Source organism: Dipodomys spectabilis, unplaced genomic scaffold, assembly GCF_019054845.1.
Source record: "Dipodomys spectabilis isolate Male_0828 unplaced genomic scaffold, ASM1905484v1 ptg000771l, whole genome shotgun sequence".
NCBI lineage: Eukaryota > Metazoa > Chordata > Mammalia > Rodentia > Heteromyidae > Dipodomys > Dipodomys spectabilis.
Genome location: NW_024871448.1, coordinates 221,233 through 240,932, shown reverse-complemented (window position 1 = coordinate 240,932; position 19,700 = coordinate 221,233). Strand labels below are relative to the sequence as shown.

The 19,700-nt window shown below is 53.6% G+C and overlaps 1 protein-coding gene across 2 annotated transcripts in view; it reads right to left on the bottom strand.

The window, feature by feature from the left end:
* The window catches only part of Pcgf3 (polycomb group ring finger 3), a 30,711-nt gene extending 14,426 nt beyond the window's left edge, over nucleotides 1-16,285 (bottom strand). The window contains exons 1-5 of one of the 2 annotated variants that reach the window (XM_042672778.1): nucleotides 16,095-16,285; nucleotides 5,472-5,511; nucleotides 5,040-5,184; nucleotides 3,118-3,235; nucleotides 996-1,092 (exon numbers count right to left, since the gene is read on the bottom strand). In XM_042672778.1, coding sequence (XP_042528712.1) covers nucleotides 996-1,092; nucleotides 3,118-3,226 — 206 coding nt within the window. In that variant the 5' untranslated portion in view covers nucleotides 3,227-3,235; nucleotides 5,040-5,184; nucleotides 5,472-5,511; nucleotides 16,095-16,285. The remainder of the gene's footprint in view (nucleotides 1-995; nucleotides 1,093-3,117; nucleotides 3,236-5,039; nucleotides 5,185-5,471; nucleotides 5,512-16,094) is intronic. The other variant, XM_042672779.1, reaches the window with a different exon arrangement.
* Nucleotides 16,286-19,700: the final 3,415 nt, after the last annotated feature.

Sequence of the window (19,700 nt, the reverse complement as noted above, 5' to 3'; positions counted from 1 at the left end):
CTGTCAAGAGTTCATTCCAGCTCTGCAAAACACCACCACAGATGGAAAGCAGACTGTGCGGCTTGCCCACAGTCAGCGATGGGACAAGACTTTCAAAGCATCCAGGACAGATGGTACCCACAGAGTAGTGCCAATGGCCAGTCAACATGTAGACCTGGGAGCTCCGAGAAAACCAGAGGCACAGAGTAAATCTTACCCAGAGCCACCGTATTGGAAAAATTAAATGCCTGGTACTGCTGGTCATAATGCAGAGAGCAGGAATTGGAACCACACGGAGAGGAGCCACAGGAAAATGGGCAGAATCCTTAATCCAAAGGCTTCCCATCTACCCTGCACCTGGTACACAGAAAAGAGCTCAGGGTAGAGAGCCAATGGATGTCTCCAGATGTCCAACTGGGCCCATGGACCATGGGAGTTTCTCAGGGATGCCATGCATGGGCAATCCATTGAAGGGCCCACAGTCACAGAAAACTCACACTGGTTCCACAGTGAAATGCTGATGGGACGGAGGGCCTTCTGTGGCCTGAACCTGTGAATCTGGGCTGCTGTTCCTAGGAAAGCTAAGCTGCTGTATGCCTCGAAGCTCTGTATGCAACATGCTATGCTGTTCAATGCTTACACAGAAAACAAGTGAATGCCTCTTCCTTTAACCTGGTTTCAGATTATTTCTACTTTCCTCTTGTAGGCGAGTGTGTGTGGGGGGGATTTTCTTTCAGAGAGATCCCACAGATCTAAATTCTGCTCTTTGGTCCGAGCACCTCTTCTGCCCGAACGCCAGTACAGGGTGGGTTATTTCTGCAGAAAGGCACATCTGGGACACCTTCCATTTCCCGCTTAGGAAACTTGCAAAGTTCCACTTGCGTGGTGCTGCCGCACAGTTGCTGACCAAGCAATGCCTACTGTCGTGGCCCTGGCCGCCGTGCCTGGCGCCCGGGCAGCCTGGAGCAGAGCAGCCGCCCAAGGTGGGTGAGCGCTGGGGCGCGCGCGGCACTCACCCGATGTACTGCAGCGGGTGGCTCTGGTGGATCACAATCCTGCACGTGGGGCACGTGTTGTTCTCCTCGAGGTACTTCACCAGGCAGCTCCTGCAGACTGCAAAGGGCGGCAGGTGAGCGCGGGCCCGGCACTGAGCGGTCCCAACACCCACGCCTAGCCGGAGGGACACTCACCAGCAGCCTCCTCCACACAGTGTCTGGCTCCTGAAAGAAAGCGCCTGCCTTGGGAAGCACTGTAGAAAGGAATATCGACTGTGCAGCGGCCAGCCCACCCCCCACGCGCAGGCTGAGCGGAGAGCAAACCGCAGCATGCGGCCACCAAAGGCCATCGACACAGCTAATATTGAGAATTTCCGTCCAGTTGGCCTAAATCATCATAGCATTCTCTTGTATAACAAAACTAGATACAATTCAGTAAAAACTGCCTGACAAAATTTGGCTGCCAGTTTCCAACAATAGAGTAACTTCAACATAAAAATTCTATTAAAGCCAGAGACTGGTGGCTCACACCTGTCATCCTAGCTACTCAGGAGGCAGAGATCCGAGGATTGCAATTCAAAGGTAGCCCGGGCAGGAAAGAAAGTCTGTGAGACTCTTATCTCCAATAAACCACTAGAAAACCAGAAGTGGCGCTGTGGCTCAAGTGGAAGAGCACTTGCCTTGAGCTGAAGAGCTGAGGGACAGTGCCCAGGCCCAGAGTTCAAGCACCAGGACCACCACCATCAACAACAAAAATTTTATTAAATCTGGCAAATCGTGCCAAGTGTCAGTAGCTCACACCTGCAATCTTAGCTACCCAGGAGGTTGAGATCTGAGGATCCTATTTCAGAGCCAGCCTGGGCAATAAACCCAAGAGATTCAACCTCTAGCAAAAAGCTGGAACTAGAGGCATGGCTCAAATGGTAGAGTGCCCAGAGCTCAAGTCCCATACTGGCACTAAAAATAAAACAAACAAAAGACAACAACCAAAAACACCCCCATGCCCTAGTAAAAGAGAAAAGGTGGGTGAATATAGTCATAATATTCAATGTACACATGAGAAAATGAAAACTAACTAATTTGAGGGGACTGTGGTGTTGGGAGAAATGGGGGAGAACCATGGGAGGGGTGGCACTGATCAATTCATGAATTAACCCCCTATTTTAAAAAAAAAGCTGGGCCGGGTACCGGTGGCTCACACCTGTAATTAGGAGGCTGAGATTTGAGGATTGCGGTTCAAAGCCAGCCCAGGTAGGAAAGTCCTTGAGACTCTTAATTTCCAATAAACCACTCAGAAAATCGGAAGTGCTGTTGTATCTCAAGTGGTAGAGCGCTAGCCTTGAGCGGAAGGACAGCACCAGGCCCAGAGTTCTAACCCCAAGACTAAAAAAAACCAAAAGACAAAAAACAAAAACTGGGAATGCCAGGCACCAGTGACTCATACCTATAATCCTAGCTACTCAGGAGGCTGAGGAGGATTGTGGTTCAAAGCCAGTTCAGGCAGGAAAGTCCAAGAAACTTTTAATCTCCAATTAATCACTAGAAAACAGGAAGTGGCGCTGTGGCTCAAGTGGTAGAGCGCTAGCCTTGAGCTGAAGAGCTAAAGGACGCTGAGGGATGGCGCCCAGGCCTAGAGTTCAAGTCCCACATCCAACAAAAACAACAACAACAACAAAAAAAACCTGGGAAATCTTTTTTTTAAGAGAAAAGTATAAGATGGAAAGTATTTGTGTTATGAGTCTTCACCTTAACTAACTCCTCCTTGGTGGTTACAAATGTGTACCACCCATGAGAGCCGAATAGGGAGCCAAGTAACAGGAACAGATCCCAGATCCCTGTAAAAATGTCAGAATCTCATCGGGGAGTTTAAAACTGGTGTCTCTCCCTGCTGGAAGTCAATACTTAACCCTTTACACTCACAGCACAGCTGCTATAAGTGCAGCTTTCCAGAATGAACTCTCACTCCAGAGAAATCACCCACAACAGCTTCACTCGGAGGCTAATGTTTCTGATCTGTGGTTCACACCGGAGCCCAAAGCTTTTGACAAAACACAGCCAAAGTCCTACAGAGCACACTGCAGCAGCTTCCCTCCATGCCTGTCTAGGGTGACCCACAGTAGGCAGGGGTCGGGGTTGTACTCACATGTGTGCAGACACTCAGTCACCGTGGTTGCATCGATGAGGTAGCCGCTGCACAGGCGGCACGTGATGTGGGCATTTATGTCCCAGAGCTTAATCTTCCTGGTCAACATCTTTGGCTTCTACAAGGGAAACACACAGATAAACTAGTCAACATCTCGACTGCTCTGTGTTTCACCCATGGCTCTGAACTTCCTCCAGGGACATCTCATGGCCGCAGATGAGCTGCCTGTACTTAGTTCATTTCCTCATTTGGAGGGTATGTTGAACAATGAATGGTCTCATGGAGGACTGGGACAGGAAGCTGCAGACAGTGTGGGAGTATGACAAGACCTTCCTACCAAGACACTGGCTCTGCATGGCCCTGGCCTCTTCCCCTCCTACTGGAGGCTGGGGGGGGGGGGGGGGGAGGCGGGAAGGGGTGGCACAGAAGTAGGGAGGGTTTATAAAACAGAGCAGAGGAGAGTTGGCCGGGAAGGTCTGAATCCAGGACTGGGGCCCTTGGTTTGCAATGGAATCCCCAAGGATTCTGCTCTGGGATAGCAGAGGGGGAAAGGGCGGGTAGAGGTAGAGCACAGCCAGACATGCTGGGGCAGCTGCATGGCACACGCATAGAGACCCCAAGATCCCTGCCGAGTCCACACAGCAGGGTCAGCTGCTGGTGCTCACTGCTGCTTGACGCACAGGATCTCAGGGTCTCCAGACCCACTCGGCCCTTCTCCTAAGCCCAACATGATACTCATCTTGGACATCATCATTCCCTTCAGAGCCTCCCTGTCCAACAGCCTGTGTCCTCCTCTGCTGCCCAATCCAGCTCATCAGATACTAGGCTGTCCCAGGCCACAGCAGCAGGTAGAAGGTAAGCCCTGAGGAGAGGCCCATCGGCCTCATACCAGTCCACCAGGAAGACAGAACTCCCTGGCCTCTACAGGAGTCTGACTGGGCTCCTCCTTAGCCAGGGTTATCCAGATCTGCCATGAGGCCTCTGAGCATGGACGCTGAGGTCCAGGCCCCAAACCCAGCTCACAGTTTAAATGGCTGTGCATGCTCACCCCTCATGCTCTCTGTGTAGGCATGGTTAGACTAGTCTGTCCACTCAGCAGCACAGGAGACTTACTGGTTGTATTTCCACAGTAAGTCATCACCACTCAGAACCTGCTGAGCTCCAGACCTTGACTGCCCTCATGCAGCATGACCGTCTACCCTTCAGACATGATGCCCAGGGCAGGGCACGGCCATGGAACCCGTTCCTTACCACCTCCAGACCACATACCTTCCCCAGGTCATCTGACGGCCAGCCACCACTGTCGTACCTACCTCCTCCTCTGTTCCCACTTTAAAGACCATCATCGTCATTATTATTATTACTATTATTATTATTTTGTGCTGGCACTGGGGCCTGAACTCATGGCCTTGTGCTCTTGCTTGGCTTCTTTTGCTCAAAGCTGATGCTCTACCCCTTGAGCTACACCACTACTTCCAAGTTTTGCTGGTTAACTGGAGATAAAGAATCTTGGATTTGGGGCTGGGAAGGTGGCTCAGTGGTAGAGCGCTTGCCTTGCAATGCATGAGGCCCTGGGTTCAATTCCCCAGCACCACATAAGCAAAAAGAAAAAAGCCGGAAGTGGCGCTGTGGCTCAAGTGGTAGAGCGCTAGCCTTGAGCTGAAGAGCTGAGGGACAGCGCCCAGGCCCAGAGTTCAGGCCCCACGAGTGGACCCCCCCAAAAAAAAAAAAAATCTCGGATTTGTCTGGTCTGCTCAGACTGGGTTTCAAATCACGATCCCAGATCTGAGCCTCCCAAGTAGCTAGGATTACAGGTGTGAGCCACCAGTGCCCCAGCACTTTGAATGGACCCCAGATCCACGCTCTCTGGAGGGCTGGCCCCACAGATGGAACCCCAGGCCTCCCTCCGTGGGTAGCCAGACCTTACTGACGGAGCACTGGGCCTCACCAACGCCGGCCGTCTGCGTGTCCCTCAGGCGCCCCCACAAGGACGCGGCGATCCCTCCTCACTCTGCACTCAGGCTCACTTCTGCACCTTCCTTCTGGCCCTGGCTCTTTTTCCATTTTCTAGGTCAGAAATGGTACTGTTACTCAGGCATATCACTGACAGCCCTGCACACAACCCACCGCTAAGCCCTCTGAATCTCAGCCGTGTCTACACAGCTGGTGGCGGGCCCACGCTCAAGAGAAACAAACATCAGCCAACGAAAGCCAGCGGAAGCCAGCTGCTGAGGACAGCACCAAGGACATAGAAGGACCTGACTTCTTCATGGTCACACTGCACTTGCCAAGGGATTCTAGGTAAAGCTCACCAATTCACAGGCAGCGAAGAGGGAAGATCAGCCTCAACTTACCTGCGAATGACAGCCTAGAGTTCCAGCTACATCGTGAAGCCTGTGGAGAAGCAGAAATGGTGTCGTCATCATAGGGGTACAGGGCACAGGCCAGGCAAGCATCGACTCCATCCCCCAGCCTTGCTGGGTTAAGTGTATCTGCTTGTTTACTTGCTTATTCAAAGAGAAGATTAATAATGATGGTGAAGAAAGCTCTAAAACACGGAGATGAAGCCAGAGGCCCTACGCCCAGCCCAGAGAAGAGATGTGAGGGAGGGAGGGAGGGAGGGAGGGATCTCAGGGACCACCTGGAGGGCCTAGGAGCAACCAACTGTCTTAACACGTCACATGTCTGCAACTCCTGTGTCCTCACACGGTACGGAGCCCTTCCTTCTGGGCACAGATCCGCCACACACCCAGTGAATACGCATTGAGGACCATGCGTGTGGTTCCTGTGCCCGTGCTGGAGTCTGGCAGAAAGCAACGGCGAGCGTGACACTGGCAACAGGGGAGGCTGGACGAGAGCAGCCCCAGGGACCTGGAGCCCCCGCTAAGCGAAGGGTGGTAAGGACGCCACGTGTGGTCCGGCACCCTGACCTGCCTGGGCTGACTACCCCGGCTCCACTCCGCCGCTCTGAGCCCCTGTCCAGGGCTCTGTCCACCTAAGAACAGGCACCACTAGAGAAGGGCTTGAGGAAGACATGCTGCATGTGGTTTAAGGACCGCAGTTAGACAGAACCTGCAACAACAGGTGCTAAGATGTAATGAAGTGATGCTCCTTTTCTTATCAAACTCATACCATCATTGCTCTTGAGGCTTTTCCATGACAACACGCTTATTCACGGTTTCCCTCCACACTGGGCCTCCTGCTGCGAGGCAGGTGCTCCACCACTGAGCCACAGCTCCAGTCCTCATTAACTAGCCCTGAGGTGCTCAGATGAGCAGACGGAATTGACTCATGACCAGACCTGCCTCCATGAACTGTCCCCTGCTCAGCCTGCAGGCCACTGACCCTGTGAGGCGCTGACACTGAAAAGATGACTTGTCTGAAAGCGAAAGGGTGGCTCTTAGAAAACCAAAGTTTTAATTGTACTTCATTTTAGGCCAGTGTGGCCAGTAGTTCCAGTGATGCACAGTGCAACTTTCTGACTGAAGTACCACACACACACATGTCATGGGAGAGACAATAAACAATCAACACAGTGAGCAGGTCACTTATCTAGTACGAGGTGACAAACACTACTGAGAACCAAGGGGAGCAGGCAGGCAATACACAGCCAGTGGACGTCCTGAGGGAAAGAAGACACTGAGCAATAAAAGAACACTGAACAACTCATGTCAACAAAACTAATATTTATGTGAAACTAACAAATTCCTAGAAAAATAATGCACCAGAATTGAGGCAAGTGCCCAAACCCCCAAACATTCTACATCTGTTATAGAAACAGAGCAGGCAGTCAAATCCCCTCAAAGAACCCTACAGACACGGTAGTTTTCAGGTGCTTCTAAGATGTCTTAGAGCAAACAATGATCTCCATGAGTAAAAAGACAGTATTTTCAGCATGGAAATGTACACTCACCTTGCACCCACGAGGACTTGGTTTTAATCCCCAGCAACACACACCAAACTCTGGCAAGGTGCGAGCTGGAAGGAAACCGTGAGCCACTCTAACCTTATGTGTCAGCCCACAGGCAGCAATACCCAGAAGGGACAATCATTTTCATTAGGTTAGGTTTATCCCTAGAACAGGGGTGGGCACAGTATAAACACACTATTTAGGATTAAGAGAAAAAGAGAAAAACCATGATAGGATCTTCCCAACAGATACATAAAAATCATTGGATAAAATCCATTACCCTGTCTAGGTTTTGCTGTTGTTGGTCCTGGGGCTTGAACTCAGCCTGGGCACTATCTCTAAACTCTTTTCACTCACGGCTAGCACTCTACCACTTTGAGCCACAGCTCCACTTCCAGTTTTCTGGTGGTTAACTGGAGATAAGAGTCTCAAGGACTTTACTGCCATGGGTAGCTTTGAATTGTGATCCTTGGATCTCAGCCTCCTGAGTGGCTAGGATTACAGGCGTGAGCCACCAGTGCCCAGCTCCAATTTGTAAAAATTGTTAAAAGAGGCAGGTACTGGTGGCTCCTGTCCGTAATCCTGGTTACTGGGGAAGCTGAGACTTGAGGACTACGGTTCAAACCCAGCCTGGGCAGGAAAGTCTGTGAGACTCTATCTTCAAATAACCACGAAAAAGCAGGAAGCGGAGCTGTGGCACAAGTAGTAGTTGTGGCTAGCCATGAGCACAAAAGCACAGGGACAACACCCAGGCCCTGAGTTCCAGCCCTAGGACTGGCACCAAAAAAAAAGGAGAAAAAAAAAGTTAACTTGCCAGGCACCAGTGGCTCATCCCTATAACCCAAGCTACTCAGGAGACTGAGATCCAGTGGGTTGTGATTCAAACCCAAGTCAAGAAGATTCCATCTTCAAATTAACCAGCAAAATCATGGCTGGTGGTGTAGCTCAAGTAGTAGAGCACCAGCTAAGCAAGAAAGCCAAGCAAGTACAAGGTCCTCAGTTCAAACTCCTGTACTGAAGGGGAAAAATCCATGAGTCTCCACCTCAAAAATAACCAGTAAAGCCGGGAGCTGGGAGCCCGTGGCCTTATACCTATAATCCAAGCTACTCAGGAGGCTGAGTTGAAGATTAAGGTTCAAAGCCAGCCCCCTCCTTACCCCTCTTCTCCTCCCCCCATCCTGCCAGGCAAAAAAGTCTCTGTCAGACTCTTATCTCCAATTAACCTCTCAAAAACCGGGAAGTAGCTAGAGCCTGAGGCTTACACCTGTCATCCTAGCTACTCTGGAGGCTGAGATCTGAGGATCTTGGCTTAAGCCAATCTGCACAGTTAAGTCTGCAAGACTCTAATCTCCACTAAACTACCAAAAGAAGCCACAAGTGGAGCTGTGACTCAAGTGGTAGAGTACTAGCCTTGAGCAAAAGAAGCTCAGGGACAGAACCCAAGGCCTGAGTTCAAGCCCCAGGACTGGTATGTATGTGCATTTGCACACGAGCGTGCGCGCCCGTGCACACACGCGCACGTGTGTGTGTGTGTGTGTGTGTACACACACAGGCACGAGTGCCGACAGTTCTAGGCTCACAGTTAATCAACTCTACCTTGTGTGAAAGACACGCACACAGCAAAAGCCACACTTGCCGGTCAGATCTCCCCTAGGCTAGCAGTATAATTCACGATGCCCTCTCAACTGTGGACCGCAGTGAAGTGAAGCTCAGGAGCAGCCCCTCCCTCCCTCTCTCCCTTGGGGAAGTGAAGCTCTCGGGACAAGCCTTTCAGTTTAGGGTGGGTGTGGGGACTGGAGCTTAGCAAACTCTGGTCTTCAGGCCAGTCTGGTACTACTGCCCTAGCTTCCCAAGCCATCCACACTCATGCACAATTGCACAGAGTAGTTGTTTTTTTTTGTCTGGGGGGCATTTTTTTTTTTTTTGGCCAGTCCTGGGGCTTGAACTCATGGCCTGGGCTCTGCCACTGAGCCTCTCTGTGCTCAAGGGTAATGCTCTATCACTTGAGCCATAACTCCACTTCCAGGTTTTTCTGAGTAGATTATTGGAGATAGAGTCTTACAGATTTTCCTGCCTGGGCTTCAGACCGTAATCCTCAGATCTCAGCCTCCAGAGTAGTTTGAATTATAGGCCTGAGCCATTGGCTCCTGGCTAGAGTTGAGTCATTTTGATGCTATGGGATTTCACTGTCTTCTGAGTCAGTTTACTAATCCCTACTCTGGTGATAAAAAGAATTTCACAAACCAGAAACTCCAAACAAGTATAAACTATCCAACCTCATTAGTAAGATGAGAAGTGCAAGTTGAAGATCTCATGAGACAAAGTTACATGCCAGCAAGATGAAGGCCCGGCTGCCGAGTGCTGGTGAGGAGCAGGCCTGGGTGCCGGCTGCCATGGACGCTCAGATACAGTGCCAGGAGACAGTCTGGCAACACCCATGTCCCATCAGTCTCTCCACCTGACCACTTCCCAGGGGATCCAGCCCTGCTCAGGAGTCACATGGACCTGACCACTTCCCAGGGGATCTAGCCCGCTCAGGAGTCACACGGACCTGACCACTTCCCAGGGGATCCAGCCCCGCTCAGGAGTCACACGGACCTGGCCACTTCCCAGGGGATCCAGCCCCGCTCAGGAGTCACACGGACCTGGCCACTTCCCAGGGGATCCAGCCCCGGTCAGGAGTCACACGGACCTGGCCACTTCCCAGGGGATCCAGCCCCGCTCAGGAGTCACACGGACCTGGCCACTTCCCAGGGGATCCAGCCCCGCTCAGGAGTCACACGGACCTGGCCACTTCCCAGGGGATCCAGCCCCGCTCAGGAGTCACACGGACCTGGCCACTTCCCAGGGGATCCAGCCCCGCTCAGGAGTCACACGGACCTGGCCACTTCCCAGGGGATCCAGCCCTGCTCAGGAGTCACACGGACCTGGCCACTTCCCAGGGGATCCAGCCCGCTCAGGCCAGCCAGCACAGCTCCCGCTGGGCATCTGTGGGCATGTTTCAGCATCCCACCCAAGGCCCGCAGCCGGGACAGTCCTGAGGGAGGGGCTGTCCTTGGGAGGTTGTCTCCAGCCCTGGCCAGCAGAAGTTCACTACACAGATTGGCCCTTTCTCTGAAGAACACTGTGTGGTACCAGAACCCCATCTCCATGCCCAGACACCTTCGACAACATGCCTTGCAATGTATGCTGAAACTGAAAGCTGCTAGGGTCTGGCATTCAGTACAGACAGCAGAGCCTATGGAGCCAGCTACCAGTGACAATCTTGGGCCTTGTGGATGGACACCCTCCTACCTATCCTACAACCTATGCTGGGGAATAAAGCCTGCTCTGGGCATGTGATCTTGTGCTGTGATCCTCCTCTCTGGCTGACTGTGCTGAGTTCTTTCCTTGAACAAACAGACACCAACTCTACACCAAATCTCCTTTAGTGTGTCGGAAAGGATGGACACTAACTCCACACCAGACCTCCCCGAGTGTGTCAGGAGGGACAGACACCAACCCCATAAATCTGGTTCAGGAAAAACACTACGGATCCTCCAGTCAACTGAGGGAAGACTACAAGTGGTTCATGAGTCATGTGTGGACAGTGGCACTTCCGTCCACAGGGGACGCAGTACTGGAGTCTGCTTTACAGGGACAAATATTCCTAATGTCCTCCAGGAGACACTGCACTGCCGGCAGCTGCTCTCCCACGACGCCAGGATAGTAAACCTGTATTTCGAGGAAAAGAGGAAGAAAACTGCCCAGTAGAAAACTGTGCTCCAGGTGTGAGCATAGGGTCTGCCATGCTCTGTTGAGCTGCTCACAAAAGATCTTGAACTTAAAGTAGAGGTATGTCTTAAATGGTAGAGTGCCAGCCGTGAGCAAAAAAAAAAAAAGAAAAAAAGAAAACAAGCAAGAGGGAGAAGCCCGAAGTTCAAGCCCCAATAGCAGCACAAACAAACAAATAGCCTGAACTGGGAGGCTTACAAACCACAGCAGTTTGTCAGTGCTGGAGACAGGTCACAAGGACCTGCCTCTATTCACAGACTGACCTTCACTGATAGACCTTGGCTGAGAGCACTTCCCACCGAGTCCTTCCATAGTAGATGGGGCCAGAAAGCTTTTTGTTTTGTTTTGTTGGTCGTGGGGCCTGAACTCGGCCTGGGCGCTGTCCCTCAGCTCTTCAGCTCAAGGCTAGCGCTCTACTGCTTGAGCCACAGCGCCACTTCCAGCTTTTTGAGAAACTGAACCCAGGGCCTCATGCATGCCAGGCAAGCGCTCTACCATGGAGCACCCTCCCAGCCCAGCATGCTGTCCTCGTAAGGCACTAATCTCACCCACAAATCAGAGCCTACCAAAGGCCAACTACTCATACCATCCCCTGTGGTCAGAGATTGTGGGGGGATTCAAATACTCAGACCACAGTAGGTACTCGCTGTATAATTCTTGCAGGGCTTCTCCATTTTTCTTAGTAAATACTTGGGAAGTAAAAAACACGTAAAATGAAGTTCCTAAAATAAAGAAGAAGAAAAACTCAGCCTTCTCTGCTACCTCCTAGTGTGTGTGGCCCAGCGCCCATTCCTGTGTGAGGCAAACAGGTTTGTCCTGGTGTCTTTAGAGACCAAAGTGATCCATACCACACCCTTAGAACAGAGCTACTAAAGGTACTAGTCCAGATCTGACTTTAATTATGGTTTGTTGACCACCTATTACAGACTCATAGACTCTAGTTAGGAACAAGGAGATGGAACTGTTGATAAGACCCATATATGACCCAGGAAGATGGCTTGAGCCCTATAAGTCCCACTTGAGTGTGGAGTTTGCTGTGAATATAGTCAAGTGTGGCAAATAGTGAGTTTACAAAAGAATCTAATTAGCCTCTACTGTCAAGATTCGCTTAAATAACAGATCATAGTCTAAGGTCAGCTGGGGCGGAAAAGCTCACGAGACCCCCTTGTAAACTAAGAGCTGGCACCTCTTATCCTAGCTACTTGGGAAGCCTAACATAGGTATACTGTGTACAGGTTAGGAAGTGAGACCCTATCAAAATTAACCAGCAAAGAGTGTTAGAGGCATGGCTCACTGGTAAGACTGCCTGTCTAGCAACTCTGAGTCCAAACCCCAGTATCACCCTCTCCCCCATCCCTCCAAACAAAAGCAAACACCTTAACAGTAGGCTGAAGAGGATAGTACTTTCTAGGAAGCATTGCTCCTACCAATGGGAGCTCTGCGCCTGGGTGCTGTTCCTGAGCTCTACTACTTGAGCCACAGCACCACTTCCAGCTTTTCTGAGTGGTTTATTAGACATAAGAGTTTCACGGACTTTCCTGCCTGGGCTGGCTTTGAACCGCAGTCTTCAGATCTCATCCTCCTGAGTAGCTCGGATGACAGGCGTGAGCCACCAGCACCTGGCTAAGGCTTCACATTTGTATTTATTCTTTTTTTTTTTTTTTTGAGGCAAGGTCTCAAACTGAGGCTGTTCTCAAACTTGTGGGCTCAAGCCATCTTCCTGCCTCAGCCTCTTAAGTAGCTGGGACTATAGGTATCTATCACGTTACCCGATTAAATTTGATGATAACTTGTCGAACTGAAGAACAGCCCCAATTTGTGAAGCATAATGTGTAACCATTTTCCAACCTAAACAGCATAGGGTATTACAGGGTAATAATAATGGACAGACAACAAGCTCCTAAACATCAACATATTGCAACTTAGTGAAAAATTACAACTTCAACCTTAAATCCAACTCTGAATATCAGGCAAATAAGGCAGCAAGTAACAAATTCTGCCAAACTGAAGAACAAAAACACAGACACAAAGGAAGCTTGCTTTATAACCCAAATTGGACAACCCAAACGAACAATTCCAGGCAATGGTAAAGGGTCCCAAGAGCCTCATGACCCTGCAGTGGAACCTGCGGAGGGTGGGAGGTTGATACCATAACCCCAGCATACCAGATGACCTTGAATGGGCCTCCACATAAACGCTGGGCCTGGGCACAAGCCAGGCCCCTGACTGGAGCCCAGTGCGCCCACCAGACAAATGCCCCAAACTTTCCAGGATCTCACATTTTATACACCACTTTGGAGACACAAGTAACCAAGTGCACAAAGTCCAAAATAATATGAAAAAGACTTTCTCCATACACTTAAAAAGACTAAAAAAATTCTCCCAAAGATCAGTCTCTACTTTCTAGACCAAGTCTCTGGCAGGAGTAACAGTGAGACTCTTAGAACCATGCAATCCCTTTACTCAGGGGTTCAACACCACACCACTCCCGCCCCACTTCATCCAAAGAAGTCAAAAAGTTTGCCAAAGTATTCCTAGGAATCTTGCGTATAGGGTCCGTGAATCACAATGATCTCAACGGTTACAGTAATATATAGTAATATTAATCAATCAGAAAAGCCTCATTTCAGCATACTACTCTACATACAATTCTTAAGGGGATTTTCTTGGAGTCAGGCTGCATAGTAGTCGGCAGGCTCTCACCCACCTCCTGGTATGGCCATCCCATTGGATCCTCCCCTAGAGTCTGCACAGGGTCTACTGTCTCTATTCTAACAAGCAGAATTAGGCAAAGTGGCTTCCAAAGTTAGGTTTGTAAGCCTGGCTCCCTTCTGTCTTGTTGTCACAGCCCCTCAACTCAGCTTCTCTCTAAGCTCTAGGAAAGAAGCTGGGTTAACAGAAGACACTGCAAGTAAGGGTCTGGAAGGGGTGCTCTCGAGTGGCTGGCAGGGGAGGGCCGGGCCAGCCATGTCTATGGGGTGTGACCAAGGACCTACCAGCCTAAGCTTGGTTTTGACCCACAAAAACTGAAGGATAATAACTGACTGTTGGCTGAGTTTGGAGATAAATGTTGCATGGCGATATATAAATAATACAACCACTCAGCACTGTCACATGTTTAAAAACCCCAAAATAGGAAAATGAAGACTTATTCAAACATGAATACATACATATACTGTGTCACAAGTCTTTCCCTAAATTTTGTACATTAAGCTTTAAAAACAGTAGAAGGTACAGCAAAAGAACAAATCAGAAGTGCAGTAAACACAAAGGTTGCAAGTGTGGTTGCGTTTGGCAAATACAACTTTCCACGCTGGACTGCTGGTATTGACATTCAGTGCTATGTAATCTTGGGGCAGTCTTCTCCCAAGGAACTGAGAGGTAAGGCTACAGCTTAAACTGATACATGGAACCCGACAGTTCAAGTGTCTGTCTGGAAACCAGTCATCTCAGAATACTGCCAGTTTCTGTAAGGTGTGCAGTCTGACTCAAACAGAGCTTCCACAGGTGTACCTACTCCTCACTAACTCTCCAGTGAACAGGACTCTGTGCACCCCAGGCTTGTGCTAGGGGACAGGGTTGGCAAGACCCATCCTCCTTTTGTTTTCTGATCCTGGAACACATCTGACAAGTTGTCACTGGGCACAGTTGGTGCCTGCCCTAGTCAAGAACAGCACACATCACTGCCTCCTTCCTACCTTATGCAGCAGTAAAACTGCATCCCACTCTTACACTTCCAAAGTAAAGAAAAACATCTCACTCTAGATGTAAGACCAACATGGAGGCTTCAGAGAAACAAAAATCTCTCTGCAAGACCCTCTGTCACCCCTGCCCTTTTCCCAGATAGGAGTGGGGGCCGGCAGACCCTCACTCACAGATCCCTACTCTCTGCCCAGCTCCAGCCCACCCTCTTGCCTGCTCCTGGGCCCCTGAACACTGGAGACACCTCTAGATTCAGAAAGAACCCACACCACCTTGTGGGGAGAGGATGGGAGGTGGTGCCAACCACTGACCAGGGCTGGAAGGAGGAAAAAGCAGCAGTTCTGCAGGGGGATAGATGTGTTTTCTGGACCTAGAGCACAGAACATTCCTGGACAGAGAGCACCCTTGAGTCTCCAGCCAGAATGCATCCCAGTCTCGTCTTTTACCTGCCCATGTGAAGTCTGCTGAAGGTCTGGGGGCCAGCCAGGAGCTCATGACACCATGGTGCTTGGGAGCCTTGGGGGGAAAGTAGCTTTGAAGCTGTAAGCTCAGGTGACTAGGATTCCACAAGCCAGAGCCTTTACAGCAGGGTCTCGGCGGGTTTGAAGGGGGAGGCCACAACCTGGCCACCTGAGTTCTCAGCACCCTTTCACCCTCATCTTGAGTCTCAGGCATCCCTGAGGACCCATCTTGAAGTTCGAGTTCTTACCAGGGTGCTCCCTCCTGGAGAGGACCTTACTCATGGTCCAGCCCAGTGTTCTCATCTAGTTGTCCCAGAGCCTATCAACATCTTGAGCTTTCCTCAGAGCTCAGCATGAGGGTGTCCTAGCTTCCCAGGGACAGACATACCCCTGGCACAGTCCAAGAGTCTCAGTCCTCTTCTTGGGTTGGAAGCCCCTCACACCTCAATGGTCCTGGCTTTCTCTAGGTCTGTCTAGCCCTGGGATCTAGCACTCCTTGATGACCTTTCCCAGGTGCCAGCCCTGACCCTCCTCTGACCCATCCTGGGGTCTGGCCCTGGGATCTAGCACTCCCTGGTGACCTTTCCCAGGTGCCAGCCCTGACCCCCAGACCCGACCCTCCTCTGACCTATCCTGGGGTCTGGCACCTTTGCAGTGACCACTCTTGGGGCTGGACTCTTCCGGCTGCCCCGTCCTGGAGTCCCGGCCCGCCGTGGGTCCTGCCGAGTCGGGGGTCCGGCTGGGCCGGGTCGCTGCCCTCCTGGGGTCCAGCTCTGCCCGGGTCCTGTCCAGCCCAGGGTCCTACGTGGCACTCGGTCCAACCTGTTCGGAAGTCCGGGTGCGGGCTCCCGCGCCCCCCGGACGCCCCGGACCCTGCCCGTTCCAGGTCCCGCCTGCTCGGGACTCGCGTCCCCCCGGGGTCCCGCCCGGCCCGGGTCCCGCGCGGGCCGGGCTCCCGTCCTCCCGGGCCCCGCGCGGGCGGGACGCTGGCTCCCGAGGTCCGGTCGTCCCGGGCCCGGGGTCCCGCCTCCCGGGCCTGCCGGGGCCCCGGCTCGCAGCCTCCCCGGACGCGGGCCGCGGCCTGAGGAGCGGGCGCGCGGGCCCAGGCCGGGCAGGGCGGGCTCACTGACCTGCGTCTCGGGCGGCGGGCGAGCGGGCGCACGCGGGGGCTCGCCGGGAAGGGGAGGGGGCGCCGCTCCCTCCGGGTCCCCCCCCAGAGGAGGAGAAAAAAGCCGTCCGGAGTTTAAAACAAAGAGGCGGAAATGCCCGAGCAGAGCCGAGCGCCGAATCGGGGGCGCCGCGCTAGGAGCATGCGCGGGTGAGGCTCGGCTCCCACCCCGCGGCCGGGCGGGGGGCGGAGTCTGGGGCGGGGCCTGGGCGGGGCCTGGGCGGGGCCCGCAGGGGGTGGGACCCGGGCGAGGCCGCAGGGCGCAGGCGTCGCGCGCTCGCGCTCGCGCCTCTCTCTCTCTCTCTCTCTCTCTCTCTCTCTCTCTCTCTCTCTCTCTCCTCTCTCTCTCTCTCTCTCTCTCTCTCTCTCTCTCTCTCTCTCTCTCTCTCTCTTTCTATCTCTTTTTCTTTCTCTTTCTCTCTCTCTGTCTCCCTCTCTCTTTCTCTTTTTCTCTCTCCTCCCTCCCTCCCTCTCCCCCCCATCGGGAGGGGGGCAGACCTCTGGGGGGCGGGGGCCACCGGGAGATGGGCGTGGTCAGAGGGGGCGGCGATAGGGTTGGCGTGAGCAAGCCGGAGCTCCTTCGGGGCGGGACCAGACGCGGGCGGGGGCGGGGGCCGGGCGGGAGCGGGGCGGGGGCCGGGCGGGGGCGGAGCGGGGCCGGGCGGGGGCGGAGCGGGGCCGGGCGGGGTCGGGGGCGGGGCCGGGCGGGGCGGGGCCAGGCGGGGCGGGGGGCGGGGCCGGGGCCAGGCGGGGCGGAGCGCGCCTCCGGGCGCCACTCGCCGCGGCGCTGGCCTACCCGCGCCCTCGGGTCCCGCGAGCACGGGGCTTCAGGACCCCGAGCTTCCTTCCGCGGAAGCCGCGTGCTCTGGAGCTCCTGACCTCTGTGGGAACGAGGCCGTGCGTCCGTCCGTCCCCCGGCTGGCAGACTCAGCCCGGGCCGGGAGTGGTGGCCGGCGGGCGCGCGTTCCCCTCTCGGTCCCGAAGGCCGGGGTGCGGGCCGTCCGCGGGTGCGCGCGGCGGGGGGGGACGGTCCGTCCCACCGGGGCTCGGGGATGAGCCCGGGGACAAACGCGCCCGGAGGCCCGCGGGGCCCGAGGGAGGGCGCTGGCGGGAGGGCCGGCTCCGCCTTCACTCCGGCGGACGTCCGCGGGTGGGCTGCAATCGAGCGGGAGGAGCCTGGGGAGCGGAACCGGCCCGAGGGCCCGACGGGGGCCCCGAGGAGCCACCCGGCACGCGGCGGGGTGGGGTGGGGGGGGAGGGGGAGGATGAGGGGGGGGGGGGAATGAGGGCGGGGGGAAGGGGGAGGGGGGGGAGGGGGGTGAGGGCGGGGGGGGGAGGGGGGAGGGGGGGGTGAGGGCGGGGGGAGGGGGCGGGGGGGGTGAGGGCGGGGGGAAGGGGTGGTGAGGGCGGGGGGAGGGGGGTGAGGGCGGGGGGGAGGGGGGTGAGGGGCGGGGGGGAGGGGGGTGAGGGCGGGGGGGGGGGAGGGGGGTGAGGGCGGGGGGAGGGGGGCATGCCGGCTGCTCGGGAGTAGAGGGCGAGGGGAGGCCAGCTGTGGCCGGGCCGAGCAGTCAGCAGTGAGACTCTGTCTCAAACACAAAGTAGAGGCAGGGTGATGACCAGCTCCGGTGAGCGTGCTCGCTCGGCTAGCTTGGTGCCCCGGGTCCCGTCGGGTCCCGTTGCGTCCCGTTGCCACGCGCGTGCACGCACACGTACTTCCAGCTGTTGATATACAGAAAGCACTGGAAGGGTTAAATCGCAGTGAGACTCGCCCTGTGCTCTAACAACAGGAGCAAGTCAGGACCAGAGACCGACAGCCAGCCAGCCAAGGACAGGAATCGCCCGGTGAGCTCGGGTAGCCATGGGTTTCAGCGGACTGGAGGAGTGCGGCATCCCTGGTAGCAGTTCCCAAGTAAAACGCTTCAGCTGACTCCCAAGGTGTGAACCCGGCGCGCATGCTGGAGGTCAGTGGGTCGCCGGCCCAGCCGCAGAGGCAGAGAAGGCAGGACACCCAGTGTGGCATTCGGGTCATCCGCAGATACTGCTTCACCGACAACTTACACCGAGTTACAACTTAGCCATAAACTGAAAAAGATACCAGTCGCTGTACTGTGGTTAATTTTTCTTTTTTGTACCCATCTTGGGGCTTGAACTTTGGGTGCTGTCCCTGAGCCTTTGTGCTCAAGGCTCAGCTCTACCACTTGAGCTACAGCTCCACTCTCAGCATTTTGGTAGCTAATTGGAGATAAGAGTCTCCTAGGCAGGGCTGGGACTGTGGCCTAGTGGTAGCATGCTTGCCTAGCACTGAAGCCCTGGGTTAGTACCACATACACAGAAAAACCAGGAAGTGGTGCTGTAGCCCAAGTGATAGAGCGCTAACCCTGAGCAAAAAGAAGCTGAGGGACAGTGCCTGGGCCCTGAGTTCAAGCCCCAGGACTGGCAAAAAAAAAAAAGTCTCATAGGCTTTTCTTCCCTGGGCTGGCATCGAATTATGATCCTCAGATCTCAGCCCCTTGAGTAGAATTACAGTTAGGAACACTGGAACCTGGCAATTTTTTTTTTTGGGGGGGGGGTCAGTTGTGGGGCTTGAACTCTGGACCTGAGCACTGTCCATGTGCTCTTCAGCTCAAGGCAAGCACTCTACCACTTGAGCCACAGAGCCACTTCCAGTTTTCTAGTGGTTTATTGGAGATAAGAGTCTCACGGACTTTCCTGCCCAGGCTGGCTTTGAACCATGATCCTCAGATCTCAGCCTCCTGAGTAGCTAGGATTACAGGTGTGAGCCACCAGCACCCGGCCTGGCTGTTTTTTTTGTTTTTGTTTTTTAAATCAAAACTCAGCAGTGGCCATGAGAAAGCCACACTAAGCCCAGTGAGTAGGTAGCATATCTCACGGCCATAACTTAGCGCCTACAGAGGCTATGTAAGTTTACACTTTCTTGGGAAAATACCCAGCTAACTGTAGGCAGTAAAAGTATAATGGCCAACCCTGAAAGAACAGAGAAAATCTGTGGGATTCAGGACTTGGGGAGGAAGAGAGGAAGCGCTCAGTGCTGCCCACGCAGTGGGAGAGGGATGGTGAGCACACCTGAAGGGGAAGCCGTGGTGTGACCACTTTGTCACTCCAGGAAGTGCAGACAGCCGCCTGCTTGGGTAGGGAGACAGCATCCTGAGGACAGGCACTCCTGATCGGAGTCACAGCTGGAATGCCCACAGTGAAGGTGTGGGAAGGCGCGAGAAGAATTCATAACCGTGTTCATGCCAAACGCTAGAGAGCACAAGTGGACAGCAGTAGAGATAAGGAGGTTGCAACAAAGCAAATCAGCAAGAAAACTCCACTGACAACTTTCTAAATTATAATTAACTGAATTGCAGAGAAATGGAAAAGGATAAAGTTTAATTGCTGGATCAGAGCAGGCAAAAATTAGCTAGGTGTTCTGAATACTGAGCAACCAGCAGAGCTTTATACACTACAAGTCTGACATTAAGCAAATAGACAATGTATATGAGAATGTATGATAGATAAATGTTTTATGTATTTCACATGCATTTTCAAGTATATAGGCCAAACA